At 53.4% G+C, this 16957-nt stretch overlaps 1 protein-coding gene across 3 annotated transcripts in view; it reads left to right on the top strand.

Moving 5' to 3' along the window:
* Positions 1-16957, top strand: part of PRDM2 (PR/SET domain 2) — a gene marked incomplete at its 3' end in the record, with an annotated part of 100472 nt that overhangs the window by 59161 nt on the left and 24354 nt on the right. For all 3 annotated transcript variants that reach the window (XM_082274482.1, XM_082274481.1, XM_082274483.1), the window contains one exon: positions 2371-2500. In XM_082274482.1, the coding sequence (XP_082130608.1) occupies positions 2371-2500 (130 nt within the window). The remainder of the gene's footprint in view (positions 1-2370; positions 2501-16957) is intronic.

Genomic DNA, 16957 nt, shown 5'->3' with positions numbered 1-16957 from the left:
TGGCGAGATCCTTCCCCTGTCCTCGTCTGGCGAGATCCTTCCCACGTCCTCGTCTGGCGAGATCCTTCCCACGTCCTCGCTTGGCGGGATCCTTCCCACGTCCTCGTCTGGCGGGATCCTTCCCACGTCCTCGTCTGGAGGGATCCTTCCCACGTCCTTGTCTGGCGGGATCCTTCCCACGTCCTCATCTGGCGGGATCCTTCCCACGTCCTCGTCTGGCGGGATCCTTCCCACGTCTTCGTCTGGCGGGATCCTTCCCACGTCCTCGCTTGGCGGGATCCTTCCCACGTCCTCGTCTGGCGGGATCCTTCCCTCGCCCTCGTCTGGCGGGATCCTTCCCTCGCCCTCGTCTTGCGGGATCCTTCCCTCGCCCTCGTCTGGCGAGGTCCTTCCCTCGCTTCTCTGGTGGGGTCCTCCCCTCTTCTTGCGGGAACCTTCACTTGTCTGGTGGGATCCTTCCCACGTCCTCGTCTTGTCGGATCTTTCCCTCATCTGGCAGGATCCTTCCCTCGTCTGGCGGGATCCTTCCCTTGCCCTCGTCTCTTGGGGTTCTTCCCTCGTCTGGCGGAATCCTGCCCTCGTCTGGTGGGATACTTCCCACGTCCTCATCTGGCGAGATCCTTCCCCTGTCCTCGTCTGGCGAGATCCTTCCCACGTCCTCGTCTGGCGAGATCCTTCCCACGTCCTCGCTTGGCGGGATCCTTCCCACGTCCTCGTCTGGCGAGATCCTTCCCACGTCCTCGTCTGGAGGGATCCTTCCCACGTCCTCGTCTGGCGGGATCCTTCCCACGTCCTCGTCTGGCGAGATCCTTCCCACGTCCTCGTCTGGCGGGATCCTTCCCTCGCCCTCGTCTGGCGGGATCCTTCCCACGTCCTCGTCTGGCGGGATCCTTTCCACGTCCTCGTCTGGCGGGATCCTTCCCTCGCCCTCGTCTGGCGGGATCCTTCCCTCGCCCTCGTCTGGCGGAATCCTTCCCTCGCCCTCGTCTGGCGGGATCCTTCCCACGTCCTCGTCTGGCGGGATCCTTTCCACGTCCTCGTCTGGCGGGATCCTTCCCACGTCCTCGTCTGGCGGGATCCTTCCCTCGCCCTCGTCTGGCGGGATCCTTCCCACGTCCTCGTCTGGCGGGATCCTTCCCACGTCCTCGTCTGGCGGGATCCTTCCCTCGCCCTCGTCTGGCGGGATCCTTCCCACGTCCTCGTCTGGCGGGATCCTTCCCTCGCCCTCGTCTGGTGGGATCCTTTCCTCGTCTGGCGGGATCCTTCCCACGTCCTCGTCTGGTGGGATCCTTCTGATCCTTCCTGAGCTGTGTGAAGGACATCCCATAATATCACATTTTTGGTAAGTCGTTCGCTTTTCATTGAAATTCCCCCCGGTGATCCCGCCATGGAGCTCCTCGTTCAGGCAGTTCCTGTTATTGGGTGACAACACTTTGTCCCTGTCTCCAGATTTGCTTCAGAGTTGTCACCCTCTCGATACATTCCAGCATTGTCACATGATATTTCCCCAGTCTGTATACTGAGACAGGAAGTGGCTGCAAAGAGGCTGCAGGAGATCAGCAGAACTGCGATGCAACAAAGGATGAGAAACATTTCATTAAAAGCAAACTGACTGATGATTTGAACTTCCCCCGGTATATCGAACATCTTTTTTTCCACCAGCCCCTCCCTATTCTATTGTGAGCTCCCGGGATCAGGCCCCCCTCTTGCATTGTACAGCGCTGTGCACACTGTCGGCGCCATATAAATCCCGTATAATAATGGCGGTCGGCGCGTGGAAAATCATTCGACAAAAATGGTCAGAATAAAACTGTGTGGACCGCGTGTGCGAGAACGCCATGATTGTATCTGTAGATGTTGCCCAATTATCGATCGATAACATAAACAATAGGTTTGGCGTCGATCGATGATGCGATCCGGGGTCAGACTTTAGCATGCGCTGTCGATTTTCCATCGATTCCACAACGAATGTTTCCAGAATTGTTTGTTTCGCTGCAAAAAATCCGACGTGAGGCATAAAAATGTGAGAGAATCGCAATCTGCGAACGAAGAATCGATGTCTTTCCTATCCGTGTATGGGCAGATTTAGTCGCTGAGTGCAGCAGCCAATCAGGACAGGGGAGTGTTGTGCCATCATGCAGTCCTCCTTCCAGCAGAGGGATTGCAGGCTGATCTCCCCCCCCCCCTCCCCTCCTCCGCTCTCCCCCCTCCCCTCCTCCACTCAGCTCTTCCTGTTTGGTGAGTCAGTCGGTTGGGAAATATGTAGCAGAGTGCAGCAGCTGCTTGGAGGCTCCACACCCTCCGGCCTGCGACTCTCCACTAACAAGCCGCCCTCTGATTGGTCTTCTGTGTGTCTCTCTCCTTCCTCAGCCAATCGAGCCGGGCGAGGAGCTGCTGGTCTGGTACAATGGAGAAGACAACCCAGAGATAGCGGCTGCCCTGGAGGAAGAGAGGGCTGCCAGCCAACGCAGCAAGAGGAGCTCCCCCAAATCCCGCAGAGGTAAGGGGGAGGGGGGGATCTGTCACTGCGGGGAGGGGGAGAGGGGGATCTGTCACTGTGGGGGAAGGGGAGGGGGGGGATCTGTCACTGTGGGGAAGGGGGGGTTGTCTTCATGTCGCTGTGACCTTTCCTAGACTCAGCTGTGTGTGTAGGATCGTTCTTCCTCCATGGGATGAGGCCCCTCCGCACAGAAAACATCCCCCGACAACCAATCCCCCGCCGCACAGAAAACGTCCCCCGACAACCAATCCCCCGCCTCGCATCGGCTCCCCCACCAGGCGCTGAGCTGGCAGTCAGGTGTCAGGATGACAGTTCAGGCGGGACTGGAGGGATCAACATAGGGATTACACAGCCTGCCAGGGGGGGGATCTCCGGATCGGGCCCTAAGCTGACAGGTGGGGGCCACGGGGTCACCTCCAATCTCAGGGGATTCCTCCGTACCGGGAGCTGCAAATCTTCTCCATCCGGAACCTTCAGATCCAGGCTGGTAAAAGGAGAGAAGACCATCAGCTGCCACCCCCCCCATCACTGTCACCCCCCCCATCAGCTGCCATCCCCCCCATCACTGTCACCCCCCCCATCACTGTCACCCCCCCATCACTGTCACCCCAAGATCTGCCCCCAATCACTGTCACCCCCCCCCCCCCTAACTGTCACCCCCCCCCGAGATCTGCCCCCCATCACTGTCATCCCCCCCCCCCATCACTGTCATCCGCCCCCCATCACTGTCACCCCCAGATCTGCCCCCACATCACTGTCACCCCCAGATCTGCCCCCCCATCACTGTCACCACGACATCTTCCCCCCATCACTGTCACCCCGAGATCTGCCCCCTATCACTATCGCGACATCTGCCCCCTATCACTATCACAAGATCTGCCTCCATCACTGTCACCCCGAGATCTGCCCCCCATCACTGTCACCCCGAGATCTGCCCCCCCATCACTATCACGACATCTGCCCCCATCACTGTCACCCTGACATCTACCCCCCATCACTATCACCCCAACATCTGCCCCCCATCACTGTCACCCTGAGATCTGCCCCCCATCACTATCACCCTGACATCTGCCCCCATCACTGTCACCCTGACATCTACCCCCCATCACTATCACCCCAACATCTTCCCCCCATCACTGTCACCCCGAGATCTGCCCCCCATCACTATCACCCTGACATCTGCCCCCCCATCACTATCACCCTGACATCTGCCCCCCCATCACTATCACCCCCACATCTGTCCCCCATCACTATCGCCCCGACATCTGACCCCCGCCATTACTGTCACTCCGAGATCTGTCCCCCCCCCTCCATTACTATTACCCCAAGATCTGTCCCCCCCCATCACTATCATCCTGAGATCTGTCACCCCGAGAGATGTCCCCCAATCACTGCCACCTTGAAAGCTGTCCCCCCCTCATCACTGTCATCACCCCTAGATCTGTCCCCCCATCACTGTCACTCCGAAATCTGTCCCCCTCCATTACTATTACCCTGAGTTCTGTCCACCCCCTTCACTATCCTAACCCAGGGATCTCCCCCCCCTCCTATTAGTGTCATCCCAGGATCTGTCCCCCCATCACTGTCATCACCCCTAGATCTGTCTCACCATCACTGTCACTCCGAGATCTGTCCCCCTCTGTTACTATTACCCTGAGTTCTGGCCCCCCATCACTGTCATACCTGAGATCTGTCCACCCCTTCACTATCCTAACCCAGGGATCTCCCCCCTTTCCTGTCCCCCCCCCCTGAGATCTGTCCCCCCCCCCCATCACTATCATCACCCCTAGATCTGTCCTCCCCTCCCATTACTGTCATCCTGGGATCTCTCCCCCCCTATCCCCCCAAGATCTGTCCCCCTCCGTTACTATTACCCAGAGATCTTGCCCCCCTTCACTGTCATACCTGAGATCTGTCCACCCCCTTCACTATCCTCACCCAGGGATCTCTCCCGTTCCCCATTCCTGTCCCCCCGAGAGCTGTCCCCCATCACTATCACCCGAGACCTGCCCCCCCCCCCCATCACTGTCATCCCGAGATCTGCCCCCCCATCACCATCATCACCCCAAGATCTGCTACTCATCACTGTTACCCCGATATCTGCCCCCCATCACCGTTACCCCGAGATTTGTCCCTCCATCACCATCATCATCCCGAGATCTGCCCCCCCTTCATCACCATCATCACCCACAAGATCTGCCCCCCCATTGCCATTATCACCCCGAGATCTGCCCCCCCATTGCCATTATCCCCCCCCCCTAGATCTGCCCCCTCCATCACCATGATCATCTCGAGATCTGCCCTCCCATCACTGTCGCCCTAAGATCTGTCCCTCTCCCTCATTACTCTCACCCCGAGATCTGTCCCCCCCCCATCACTGTCATCACCCTGAGATCTGCCCCCCCCCCATCATTGTAACTCCAATATCTGTTCCCCTATCACTATCACCCCAATATCTGTCACCCTGAGATCTGTTCCTCCCCCTCATTACTCTCACCCCGAGATCTGTCCCCCCCCCATCACTGTCATCACCCCGAGATCTGACCCCCCATCACTATCATCACCCTGAGATCTGCCCTCCCCCCATCACTGACTTCATGCCGAGATCTGACCCCCCCACCACCACTGTCCCTCCGAGATCTGTCACCCCAAGATCGCCCCCCCCAATCACTGTCATCCTGAGATCTGTCCACCCCCATCACAATCATCACCCAGAGATCCCCCCTCCTCCATTACTGTCAGAATGCAGAAAGCCTGTGATTGGCTGATACATTGATTGGATGCAGTAATTTATCTGACAATATTTCCGGCTCCTCCTTCGTTGTCTCTGGTGAGGTGGATGGGAAGGCCGGCAGTTTGAATTTGGTCGGGTTAAGCAGGAATTGGTGACATTTAGCTGAGTCCTCTACAGGAAGTTGGTGATTTGGAAAGTGAAGATGAGCGTTTCCAGAGAGCGGTCAGCAGGGGGCACCCCATAGATCTTCCGGTTTAGGTGCTCATTGTGTGGAGGGTGATGAGGGGGTCTCCATCAGTTGTATGTAGCAGGTTTGGTGTTGTCATGTGACCTTCGCCTGCTGATTTTAGGTCATGTGACCTGCAGGGGCTCTTTGTCCAAATATCGGAGTCTCGGTACTCCACAGCATGTGACCAAATCCAAGGGGTCATGGGAACTGTCATTACGCTCTGGGGGGATTATCACTCATTGCCGTCCTCTTCCTTCCTATCCGGCCTGATTCAGAAAAACTCTGTTCACACTTAAAAATTGTGCGATTTTCATTGCAGCTTTGATGCGGCTTTGACCAATGAGAACATACATGGTGTGACACAATTCCTTTTCCTGCTGCAGTGATTAAGTTAAGGCTAGGGTTAGGGTTGTGCTAGGGTTAGGGTTATGGCTAGAGTTATGGTTAGGGTTGGGCTAGGGTTAGGGTTGGGATAGAGTTAGGGTTGGGCTAGTGTTAGGGTTCTGGCTAGGGTTGGGGTCAGGCTAGAATTAAAGTTATGGTTAGGGTTGGGTTAGGGTTATGGCTAGGGTTAGGGTTGGGCTAGTGTTAGGGTTATGGCTAGGTTTGGGCTATTGTTAGGGTTATGGCTAGGATTGGGCTAGTATTAGGGTTATGGCTAGGATTGGGCTACTGTTGGGGTAGGGTTAGGATTATGGTTAAGGTTGGGCTAGGGTTTGGGTTATGGTAAGGGTTGGGCTAGTGTTAGGGCAGGGTTAGGATTATGGTTAGAGTTTGAGTTATGCTTGGGGTAAGGGTTGGGTTAGGGTTATGGCTAGGCTACGGTTATGTCTAGGCTACGGTTATGTCTAGGCTACGGTTATGTCTAGGGTTAGGATTATGTCTAGGGTTAGGATTATGTCTAGGGTTGGGTTAGGGTTTTGGCTAGGGTTAGGGTTAAGGGTTATGGCTAGGGTTTGGGTTTGGGGTAGGGCTAAGGTCATGGCTAGGGTTATGTCTAGGGTTGGGGTTGGGTTATGGTTGTGGCTAGGGTTAGTGTTGGATTAGGGTTATTGCTAGGGTTAGAGGTATGGTTAGGGTTGAGCTAGGGTTAGGGGGTATGTCTAGGATTGGGCTAAAGTTGGGGTTAAGGTTGAGCTATGGTTGGGGTCAGGCTAGGATTAAGGTTATGACTAGGGTTAGGGTAGGGTAGGGTTAGGATTATGGTTAGGGTTATGGCTAGGGTTAGGGTTATTGCTAGGGTTATGGTTGGGGTTGGGCTAGGGTTTGGGTTATGGTAATGGTTACATAGTTAGTCAGGTTGAAAAAAGACACAAGTCCATCTGGTTCAACCAAAAAAACCAGTATTGAAAACCCAACCATACAATCCCATATACACAATCCTATACCTGCAGTTGATCCAGAGGAAGGCGAAAATAAACCCCAGCAAAGTATGATCCAATTTACTACAGCAGGGGAAAAAATTCCTTCCTGATCCCCCGAGAGGCAATCTGATATTCCCTGGATCAACTTTACCCATCAAAATTTTAGTACCCATTTATATTATAAACACCCAGGAAAGAATCCAGGCCTTTTTTAAAGCAATCTTGTGAGCTAACCAGAACCACCTCTGGAGGGAGTCTATTCCACATTTTCACAGCTCTTACGGGTTGGGTTAGGGTTATGGCTAGTGTTCAGGTAGGGTTAGGATTATGGTTAGGGTTTGGGTTATGCTTAGGGTAAGGGTTGGGTTAGGGTTATAGCTATGGCTAAGGTTATGACTAGGGTTAGAGTTGGGTTAGGGTTATTGCTAGGGTTAGAGGTATGGTTGGGGTTGAGCTAGGGTTAGGGGGTATGTCTAGGGTTATGGCTAGGGTTAGGGTTAAGGTTATGGCTAGGATTATGTCTAGGGTTGGGGTCAGGCTAGGATTAAGGTTATGGCTAGGGTTGGGCTTTGGCTAGTGATAGGGTAGGGTTAGGGTTATGATTAGGGTTATTGCTAGGGTTATGGTTAGGATTGGGCTAGGGTTTTGGTTATGGTAAGGATTGGCCTAGGGTTGGGCTAGCGTTAGGGTAGGGTTAGGATTATGTTTAGGGTTTGGGTTATGCTTAGGGTAAGTGTTGGGTTAAGGTTATGGCTAGGGTTAGAGTTTTGGTTTAGGGTTATTGCTAGGGTTAGAAGAATGGTTAGGGTTGAGCTAGGGTTAGAAGAATGGTTAGGGTTATTTCTAGGGTTTGTGTTAGGGCTAGGGTTAAGGTTAAGGTTATGTCTAGGGTTGGGCTAGTGTTAGGGTTATGGCTAGGGTTGGGCTAAAGTTATGGCTAGAGTCAGGCTAGCGTTAGGGTTATGGCTAGGGTTGGGGTCAGGCTAGGATTAAGGTTATGGCCAGGGTTGGGGTCAGGCTAGGATTAAGGTTATGGCTCGGGTTGGTTTAGGGTTAGGCTAGTGTTAGGCTAGTAGTATGGTTATGGCTAGGGTTGGGGTCAGGCTTAGATTAAGGTTATGGCTAGGGTTGGGTTAGGGTTATGGATAGGGTTGGGCTAGTGTTAGGGTTGGGCTAGTGGTATGGTTATGGCTAGGGTTGGGGTCAGGCCAGGATTAAGATTATGGCTAGGGTTGGGTTAGAGTTTTGCTGGTGTTAGGGTAGGGTTAGGATTATGGCCAGGGTTATGGCTAGGGTTTGGGTTATGGTAAAGTTTGGGTTAGGGTTGGGCTAGTGTTAGGATTATGGTTAGGGGATATGGCTAAGGTTAGGGTTATGTCTAGGGTTGGGTTAGGGTTATGGCTAGGGTCATGTCTAGGCTAGGGTTATAGCTAGGGTTTGGGTTATGCTTAGGGTAAGGCTTGGGTTAGCGTTATATCTAGGGTTGGCATTGGGTTGGGCTAGGGTTAGGGTTGGGCTAGGGTTATGGCTAGGACTAAGGTTAAGGCTAGGGTTAGCGTTGGGTTAGGGTTAACCTACGGTTAGGGGGGTATGGCTAGGGTTATGTCTAGGGTTGGGTTAGGGTTATAGCTAGGGTCATGTCTAGGCTAGGGTTATAGTTAGGGTTTGGGTTATGCTTAGGGTAAGGCTTGGGTTAGCGTTATGCCTAGGGTTGGCATTGGGTTGGGCTAGGGTTAGGGTTGGGCTAGGGTTAAAGTGTTACTAAGCCCACAACAGTAAAGTCAGTCGGTATATGCAGTAAAGCATGCTTGTTATACTCACTGGGGAACCTAAAGGGTTAATCCCCTGCATTGTGTATAAAAGCTGTTTGATCCTGTCTTCTCTGATCCTCCCATTCTTCCATTACCCCGAATATAAATCTTGATATTTACAGAGCCAAGGGACTGCACATGCTCAGTTTGCTGTGTATTGTTAGAGTTTTTTTTTTCTTGGGAGAGTGTGTGCACAGGGCCAATCAGCGCTGCCCAGACAGAGGGTCAGGGGTCCTGCATCCTGATAGGGCAATCGTGGGAGAATGAAAACTACTCCTACAAGCTTTAACCAGACACTCATAGAAGTCACAAGACTGCAATATACTGCTGATTAGAAAAGGTATTTAGCAGTTTAAATTGACTAAAATAATTGCATTTCCATGTTCTGTGTACAGGGGGAGACCAGATATAGTGAATGCAGGGTCCTGGGTTTAGTAACACTTTAAGCTAGAGTTAGTGTTAGGGTTTGGCTAGGGTTGGGTAGGGTTTGGTTATGACTAGGTTTGGGGTTAGGTTAGGTTTTGGCTAGGGTTAGGCTTGGCTTGGCTTAGGGTTAGAGTTAGGCTAAGGGTATGGCTAGGGTTGAATTAAGGTTTGGCTAGGGTTAGGTTAGGGATGGGTTAGGGTTATTGCAAGGGTTGGGATAGGGTTATGGCGAGGGTTGGGTTAGGGTTAGGGTTATGGCTGGGGTTGGGTTAGGGTTAGGGTTATGGCTGGGGTTGGGTTAGGGTTATGGCTGGGGTTGGGTTGGTGTTATGGCTAGGGTTGGGTTGGGGTATGGCTGGGGTTGGGTTAGGGTTAGGTTAGGGTTGTGGCTAGGGTTGGGTTAGGGTTAATTTGAGGTTATGGGTTGGGTTGGGTTGGGGTTATGGCTAGGGTTGGGTTGGGGTTATGGCTAGGGTTAGGTTAGGGTGGGGTTGGGGTTATGGCTAGGGTTAGGTTGGGGTTATGGCTAGGGTTGGGGTTATGGCTGGGGTTGGGTTAGGGTTGGGTTGGGGTTATGGCTAGCGTTGGGTTGGGGTTATGTCTAGGGTTGGGTTGGGGTTATGGCTAGGGTTGGGTTGGGGTTATGGCTGGGGTTGTGGCTAGGGTTGGGTTAGGGTTGGGTTGGAGTTATGGCTAGGGTTGGACAAAAATGAGATGAATGGTGGAGTTGCCATTATCATTGTCCTGCTGGAGGGTCAGCTTGGCTTTATGCTGTGGGTCATTGTCGTGCTGGAGGGTCAGCTTGGCCTTGTGCTTCGGATCATTGTCCTGCTGGAGGGTCAGCTTGGCCTTATGCTGTGGGTCATTGTCCTGCTGGAGGGTCAGTTTGGCCTTGTGCTTCGAATCATTGTCCTGCTGGAGGGTCAGCTTGGCCTTGTGCTTCGGATCATTGTCCTGCTGGAGGGTCAGCTTGGCCTTGTGCTTCGGATCATTGTCCTGCTGGAGGGTCAGCTTGGCTTTATGCTGTGGGTCATTGTCGTGCTGGAGGGTCAGCTTGGCCTTGTGCTTCGGATCATTGTCCTGCTGGAGGGTCAGCTTGGCCTTATGCTGTGGGTCATTGTCCTGCTGGAGGGTCAGCTTGGCCTTGTTCTTCGGATCATTGTCCTGCTGGAGGGTCAGTTTGGCCTTGTGCTTCGGATCATTGTCCTGCTGGAGGGTCAGCTTGGCCTTGTGCTTCGGATCATTGTCCTGCTGGAGGGTCAGCTTGGCTTTATGCTGTGGGTCATTGTCGTGCTGGAGGGTCAGCTTGGCTTTATGCTGTGGGTCATTGTCGTGCTGGAGGGTCAGCTTGGCCTTATGCTGTGGGTCATTGTCGTGGTGTAAAGTCCAAGAGCGTCCCATGGGCAGCTTTCCTGCAGAAGAATGCACTAGTCTGCCAGTATTATATGATAACCTGCTGCAGCATTCATCTTCCATCAATTTTCACAAGATTTACCCCCCATGTGCCTTTAGAGCTCAACCCCCCCCCCCCCCAAAAAAAAAACATCAGTGAGCAACCACCATGCTTCACAGTAGGGATGTGTTCTTGTCACTATAGGCCCAGCTCTTTTTCTGGTTGTGACCATAAAACTGTATTTTAGTCTGGTTACTCCAGATTACAGTGTGCCAGAGAAGCTGAGAGGCGTGTCAAGGTGATGTCAGCCATGTAGTAACCGGGCATTTTTTTTGTGGCTGTGGCGCAGTAAAGGCTTCTTTCTGGCAACTCCACCATTCGGCTCATTTTTGTTCAAATATTGTCGTATTGTGCTCCTTGAAACAACCCCACCATCTTTTTCCAGAGCGGTCAGTATTTCTCCTGGTCACCTGTGGGTTTTCTTTGTATCTCAAACATATCTTCTGGCAGCTGTGGCTGCAATCTTTCTTCGTCCACCTGACCTTGGCTTTGCATCAAGATATCTCCAAATTTTCCACTTGGAGTGATTGCAGAGTACTCACTGGCATATTCAAGGCTTTTTTTGGATATCTTTTTATATCCTTTTTCATCTTTATAAAGTTCTATTACCATGTTACGCAGGTCTTTTGACAGTTCTTTTCTGCTTCCCATGGCTCAGTATTCAGCCTGCTCTGTGCATCCATGTGGGAGCGAAAAATCTCATTGACTATTTGTACATGGACACCACAGATGTGGGAAATGACCTCCTGTGTGTGTCACCTTGTGTGTCTGTACCAAGGCCAAACATTCCGGGGGGGGGGGGGCACCTCCTTCATTGGGGGGGGGCACCTCCTTCATCAGGGACATTTGGAGGATTTCCGGTATAGTTAGGATTGGAGCCAAACAACTCTGATAATAAATGGCTTCATATCATCACTATCCGAAAATAAGACAATACGATTTTTGCCGCGTCAGTCAGATTTTCATTATCGGTGCCAAAATTTCACCATTTCTGCCGAGGAGGCAAACCATTTCAGCACAACTGTATACAATATTCGGTAGGTTCCCCTTTTCTGACCTCTTCAGGCATGGACCCAATGAGACCTCTGAAGGTACGCTGTGGTATCGGGCACCAAGCCATCACTAGCAAGTCCTGAAAGTTGGGGGGCGGGGCCTCCATGGATTGGACTTTTTTTTCCAGCACATCCCACAGATACTTAATTGGATTGAGATCTGGAGAATTTGGAGGCCAAGTCAACACCTCAAATTCATGGCTGTGTTCCTAAAACCAATCCATCAGACCAGGCCACCTTCTTCCATTGCTCTGTGGTCCAGGGAGATAGTTGGTAAGGCTAAAAAAACACCAGTCCATCCGGTTCAACCTATGGTGTGTGTGTGTGGTTAGGGTTCTTCTGCTCACCTGTTCATTGTAGGGGCTTTTAGGTGTGGACACGGGTCAGCATGGACACCCTGACTGCTCTGCACCTACACCACCCCCATACACAACCACCTACAAAGCTGTGAGTGACACCTTTCTGTCACAACCAGCATTCACATCACCAGCAAATCAGAGCTCCAGTAGCTCTTCTGTTGGTTCAGACTACATGACACAGCCTCCCCCCCCCCTCCATCAACGAGTCCCCCCTACCTCCATCGGTGAGCCTCCCCCCCTACCTCCATCGGTGAGCCTCCCCCCCTACCTCCATCGGTGAGCCTCCCCCCCCTACCTCCATCGGTGAGCCTCCCCCCCTACCTCCATCGGTGAGCCTCCCCCCCCACCTCCATCAATGAGATGCCCCCCTCCCCCTCACCATCTCCGTCAGTGAGCCTTCATCCTCCCCATCAATGAGCCTCCCCAACCCCTCCCCCCACCACCTCCATCAAGGATTCCCCCCCCCCCACCTCCATCAAAGAGACTTGCCTCCCCTCCCCACCTCCGTCAGTGAGCCTTTCCTTCCCACCTCCCTCAATAAGCCACCCCCCTGCCCCCACCATCTCCATCAATGATTCCCCTCCCAACCTTCATCAAAGAGACTTGCCTCCCCCCCCCTCTGTCAATGAGCCCCCCGCCCCCCTACTCGGTCTGTGAGCCTCCCCACCCCCCTACTCAGTCAGTGAGTCTCTGCTTCCCACCTCCGTCAGTGAGTCTCTGCTCCCCACCTCCGTCAGTGAGTCTCTGCTCCCCACCTCCCATCAATGAGCCTCCCCACCCCCCTACTCAGTCAGTGAGTCTCTGCTCCCCACCTCCGTCAGTGAGCCTTCCCCCTCCCCACCTCCTGCAATGATTCTCTCTCCCCCCTCCCTACCTCTATCATTGATTATTTCTCTCCCCCTCCCACCTCCGTCATTGATTCTCTCTCCCCCCCCTCACTGTTGTGGCTTGAGGTTTGCTTCTCCACAAGTAATGGATGCTGGGGGGGGGGGGGGTAGGCAGGCGCCACCTCCCACTGATGTGCGCTCTAAGCCTGCGCCTTCCTTGCCTATGGGTAGCGCCGGCCCTGTCTGGAGGAGGTTTGAGGGATCCAGAGGAAGTTAGTGAAGGGTCAGAGGGAGATCCAGGGGAGGTCAGTGAAGGGTCCAGGGCAGGGGAGGTCAGTGAAGGGTCCAGGGGAGGTCGAAGGGGGGGGGGGATCTGGAGAAAATCAGTGAAGGGTTTGACCATCCAGAGTAGGTCAGGTAGAGAGCCAGGGGAGGAGGCCAGTGAAGGGTCCGGGGGAGGTCTGCGGGGATCTGGAGAAGGTTAGAGAGGAATCCGGAGGAGATCGGGGGTCCGGAGGGGATTAGAGAGGGTTCTGGAGGAGGTCAGGGGAGTGACCCAGAGGAGGTTAATGAAGGATCAGGAAGAGGTCGGGAGAGGATCCCAAGGAGATCATTGAAGGGTTGAGAGGAGGTCAGGGAGAGAGCCAGGGGAGGAGGTCAGTGAAGGGTTCAGAGGAGGTCAGGGTTCAGAGGAGGTCAGTGAAGGGTTCGGAGGAGGTCAGGGTTCAGAGGAGGTCAGGTAGAGAGCCAGGGGAGGAGGCCAGTGAAGGGTCCAGGGGAGGTCTGCGGGGATCTGGAGAAAATTGGGGGTCCAGAGGAGGTCAGAGAGGAATCTGGAGGAGGTCGGGGATCCAGAGGAGGTCAGTGAAGGGTCCGGAGGAGGTCTGCGGGGATCTGGAGAAGGTTAGAGAGGAATCTGGAGGAGGTCGGGGATCCAGAGGAGGTCAGTGAAGGGTCCGGGGGAGGTCTGCGGGGATCTGGAGAAGGTTAGAGAGGAATCCGGAGGAGATCGGGGGTCCGGAGGGGATTAGAGAGGGTTCTGGAGGAGGTCAGGGGAGTGACCCGGAGGAGGTTAATGAAGGATCAGGAAGAGGACGGGAGAGGATCCCAAGGAGATCATTGAAGGGTTGAGAGGAGGTCAGGGAGAGAACCAGGGGAGGAGGTCAGTGAAGGGTTCAGAGGAGGTCAGTGAAGGGTTCGGAGGAGGTCAGGGTTCAGAGGAGGTCAGATAGAGAGCCAGGGGAGGAGGCCAGTGAAGGGTTCAGAGGAGGTCAGGGTTGAGAGGAGGTCAGGGTTCAGAGGAGGTCAGTGAAGGGTTCGGAGGAGGTCAGGGTTCAGAGGAGGTCAGGGTTCAGAGGAGGTCAGTGAAGGGTTCGGAGGAGGTCAGTGAAGGGTTCGGAGGAGGTCAGGGTTCAGAGGAGGTCAGGGTTCAGAGGAGGTCAGTGAAGGGTTCGGAGGAGGTCAGTGAAGGGTTCGGAGGAGGTCCGGGTTCAGAGGAGGTCAGTGAAGGGTTCGGAGGAGGTCAGTGAAGGGTTCGGAGGAGGTCAGGGTTCAGAGGAGGTCAGGGTTCAGAGGAGGTCAGTGAAGGGTTCGGAGGAGGTCAGGGTTCAGAGGAGGTCAGTGAAGGGTTCGGAGGAGGTCAGGGTTCAGAGGAGGTCAGTGAAGGGTTCGGAGGAGGTCAGTGAAGGGTTCGGAGGAAGTCAGGGTTCAGAGGAGGTCAGGGTTCAGAGGAGGTCAGTGAAGGGTTCAGAGGAGGTCAGGGTTCGGAGGAGGTCAGTGAAGGGTTCGGAGGAGGTCAGTGAAGGGTTCGGAGGAAGTCAGGGTTCAGAGGAGGTCAGGGTTCAGAGGAGGTCAGTGAAGGGTTCAGAGGAGGTCAGGGTTCAGAGGAGGTCAGTGAAGGGTTCAGAGGAGGTTAGTGAAGGGTTCGGAGGAGGTCAGGGTTCAGAGGAGGTCAGTGAAGGGTTCAGAGGAGGTCAGGGTTCAGAGGAGGTCAGTGAAGGGTTCGGAGGAGGTCAGGGTTCAGAGGAGGTCAGGGTTCAGAGGTCAGTGAAGGGTTCGGAGGAGGTCAGGGTTCAGAGGAGGTCAGTGAAGGGTTCGGAGGAGGTCAGGGTTCAGAGGAGGTCAGTGAAGGGTTCAGAGGAGGTCAGTGAAGGGTTCAGAGGAGGTCAGGGTTCAGAGGAGGTCAGGGTTCAGAGGAGGTCAGGGTTCAGAGGTCAGTGAAGGGTTCGGAGGAGGTCAGGGTTCAGAGGAGGTCAGGGTTCAGAGGAGGTCAGGGTTCAGAGGAGGTCAGGGTTCAGAGGAGGTCAGGGTATGTCTGAGATGTCTTCAGGTTATTCCTCCCCACTCCCACACAGAGAATTCTAAGTGGAAATCCCCTCTAAGGAGACACGAAGCCGGAGGTCAGTCCAGCCGCTCAGTGAAGAATTTGATGATTGTCATTCTTTCTAAATAAAATCCTTTTTCCCTTTGTCTTCATCCTTTCTTCTATCTGTGATGTAGATCTCCTGCGGCCTCTTTGCAGCTACTTCCTGTCTCTATGACCCCCCACTGCTGGCATTCCTTGAGGGGGGGGGGGTTCCCTGTTCCCTGATACTGATAGTGGTGACAGAGGCCCCCGTCTGTGTCATGTGTTATAATGGTTTCTTGTAGTCTCCATTGGAAGCCGGATGATGGGATGACAACGCAGGAGAAGAATTAGGAGGCGGGGCAGAGCGTTGTCACCCGATAACAGGAAGTGACCTCCATGGCGGGATTACCAGGGATCACTACCAGTGAAATGTCTGTAGGGAGGGAAGACATTGAAGGGGATCCAAGTTTTCTGTAATTGGTGATGTCCTGACCCCGCCCCTGTCATGTGACCTCCCCTAGGAAATTCCTCGATCTTTGGTGTTCAGCACCTTGTAAGGAAGGAGGGAAGATTGATGAACTCATCTTCTGACTCTCTAAGATGCTCCTTCTATACCCAATCATGGTACTGCTTGCTTCAGGCTCCTCCTTGTCGGTGTCACAGACTCTGCCATCACTTTATTCTTCTCTCACAATGTGTGAACGATCGATTTGTTTTCTGCTGTGAATAAAATATGCGATTTGCCGATCATTGCGTTCTGTTTTATGGAGCGCCGTACTTTTCTGGAATCGGGGTTCCACTTAGAAGTATAAAAGAGCTCCGCCTCCTTCCTATCAGACTGCAGAGTGGGGGAGGGGGCATTCCTCCAACTCAGTCCGCTCGGTGTAAAATATGAAGCTCAGCTATTGAGGTCTGTCTGTGTGTCTCTCCGTCTGTCCTTCCGTCCTTCCGTCCATTTAATACTTTATTTATATCAAATGATCGAACATTCATCTCTGAGAATATGAATGAAATACAAGTCCAGAGAAGGTTCAGAATGATGATCTACCGTCACCGGAGTAACATGGTCCCGCCCCCAATACCATTACCGTCCTTGAGCTAACATGGTCCCGCCCCCAATACCATTACCATCCTCGGGGTAACGTAGTCCAGCCCTCAATACCATTACCGTTCCCAGGGTATCTTAGTCCCGCCCCCAATACCATTACCCGCCTCAGGGTAGCTAAGTCCCGCCCCAATACCATTACCGGCCTCGGGGGAACTTAGTCCCGCCCCCAATACCATTACCAGCCTTGGGGTAACTTAGTCCCGCTCCCAATACTATTACCAGCCTAGGGTAACATAGTCCCGCCCTCAATACCATTATCGTTCCCGGGTAACTTAGTCCCACCCCCAATACCATTACCAGCCTCGTGGGTAACATAGTCCCGCCTGTAGGGATTCACCGATCCGTCTTTTTTGGTCCTGATCCCGATCTTTTGCTTTGTGAAATCGTCGATCCCGAGTCCGATCCGGAAGTACTGTTTTGTGAGCTTATAACAGAATAATACTTCCGGATCGGTATCGGCAGATACTTTATAACATTGTGCATTCAAAATCTAAAATGTCATGGGTTTAGTCTTTAAGAGGTTAAACTTCCCTCCTCCGGCAGACTGAACGAAAAGATACATTGTAATCATTGTGTTTACTTAACTGGCAGAGTTGAAAGGCATTTGCAGGAGGCTCTTTTTTTTTTTTTCTTTGACAGCTGTTCTCTGCTCCCTCACAGCTATATAAAGCGCAAAACCGGATCGGCCCGTGAATCTCTTCATTTTACCGATCCCCGATCCAGCTATTTTGTCCGTATCGGGGCCGA

This window comes from Pelophylax lessonae, assembly GCF_965119305.1.
Source record: "Pelophylax lessonae genome assembly, chromosome: 12".
Taxonomy (NCBI): domain Eukaryota; kingdom Metazoa; phylum Chordata; class Amphibia; order Anura; family Ranidae; genus Pelophylax; species Pelophylax lessonae.
Note: the sequence above shows the minus strand (reverse complement) of the source record. Positions and strands in the feature narration are given on the sequence as shown.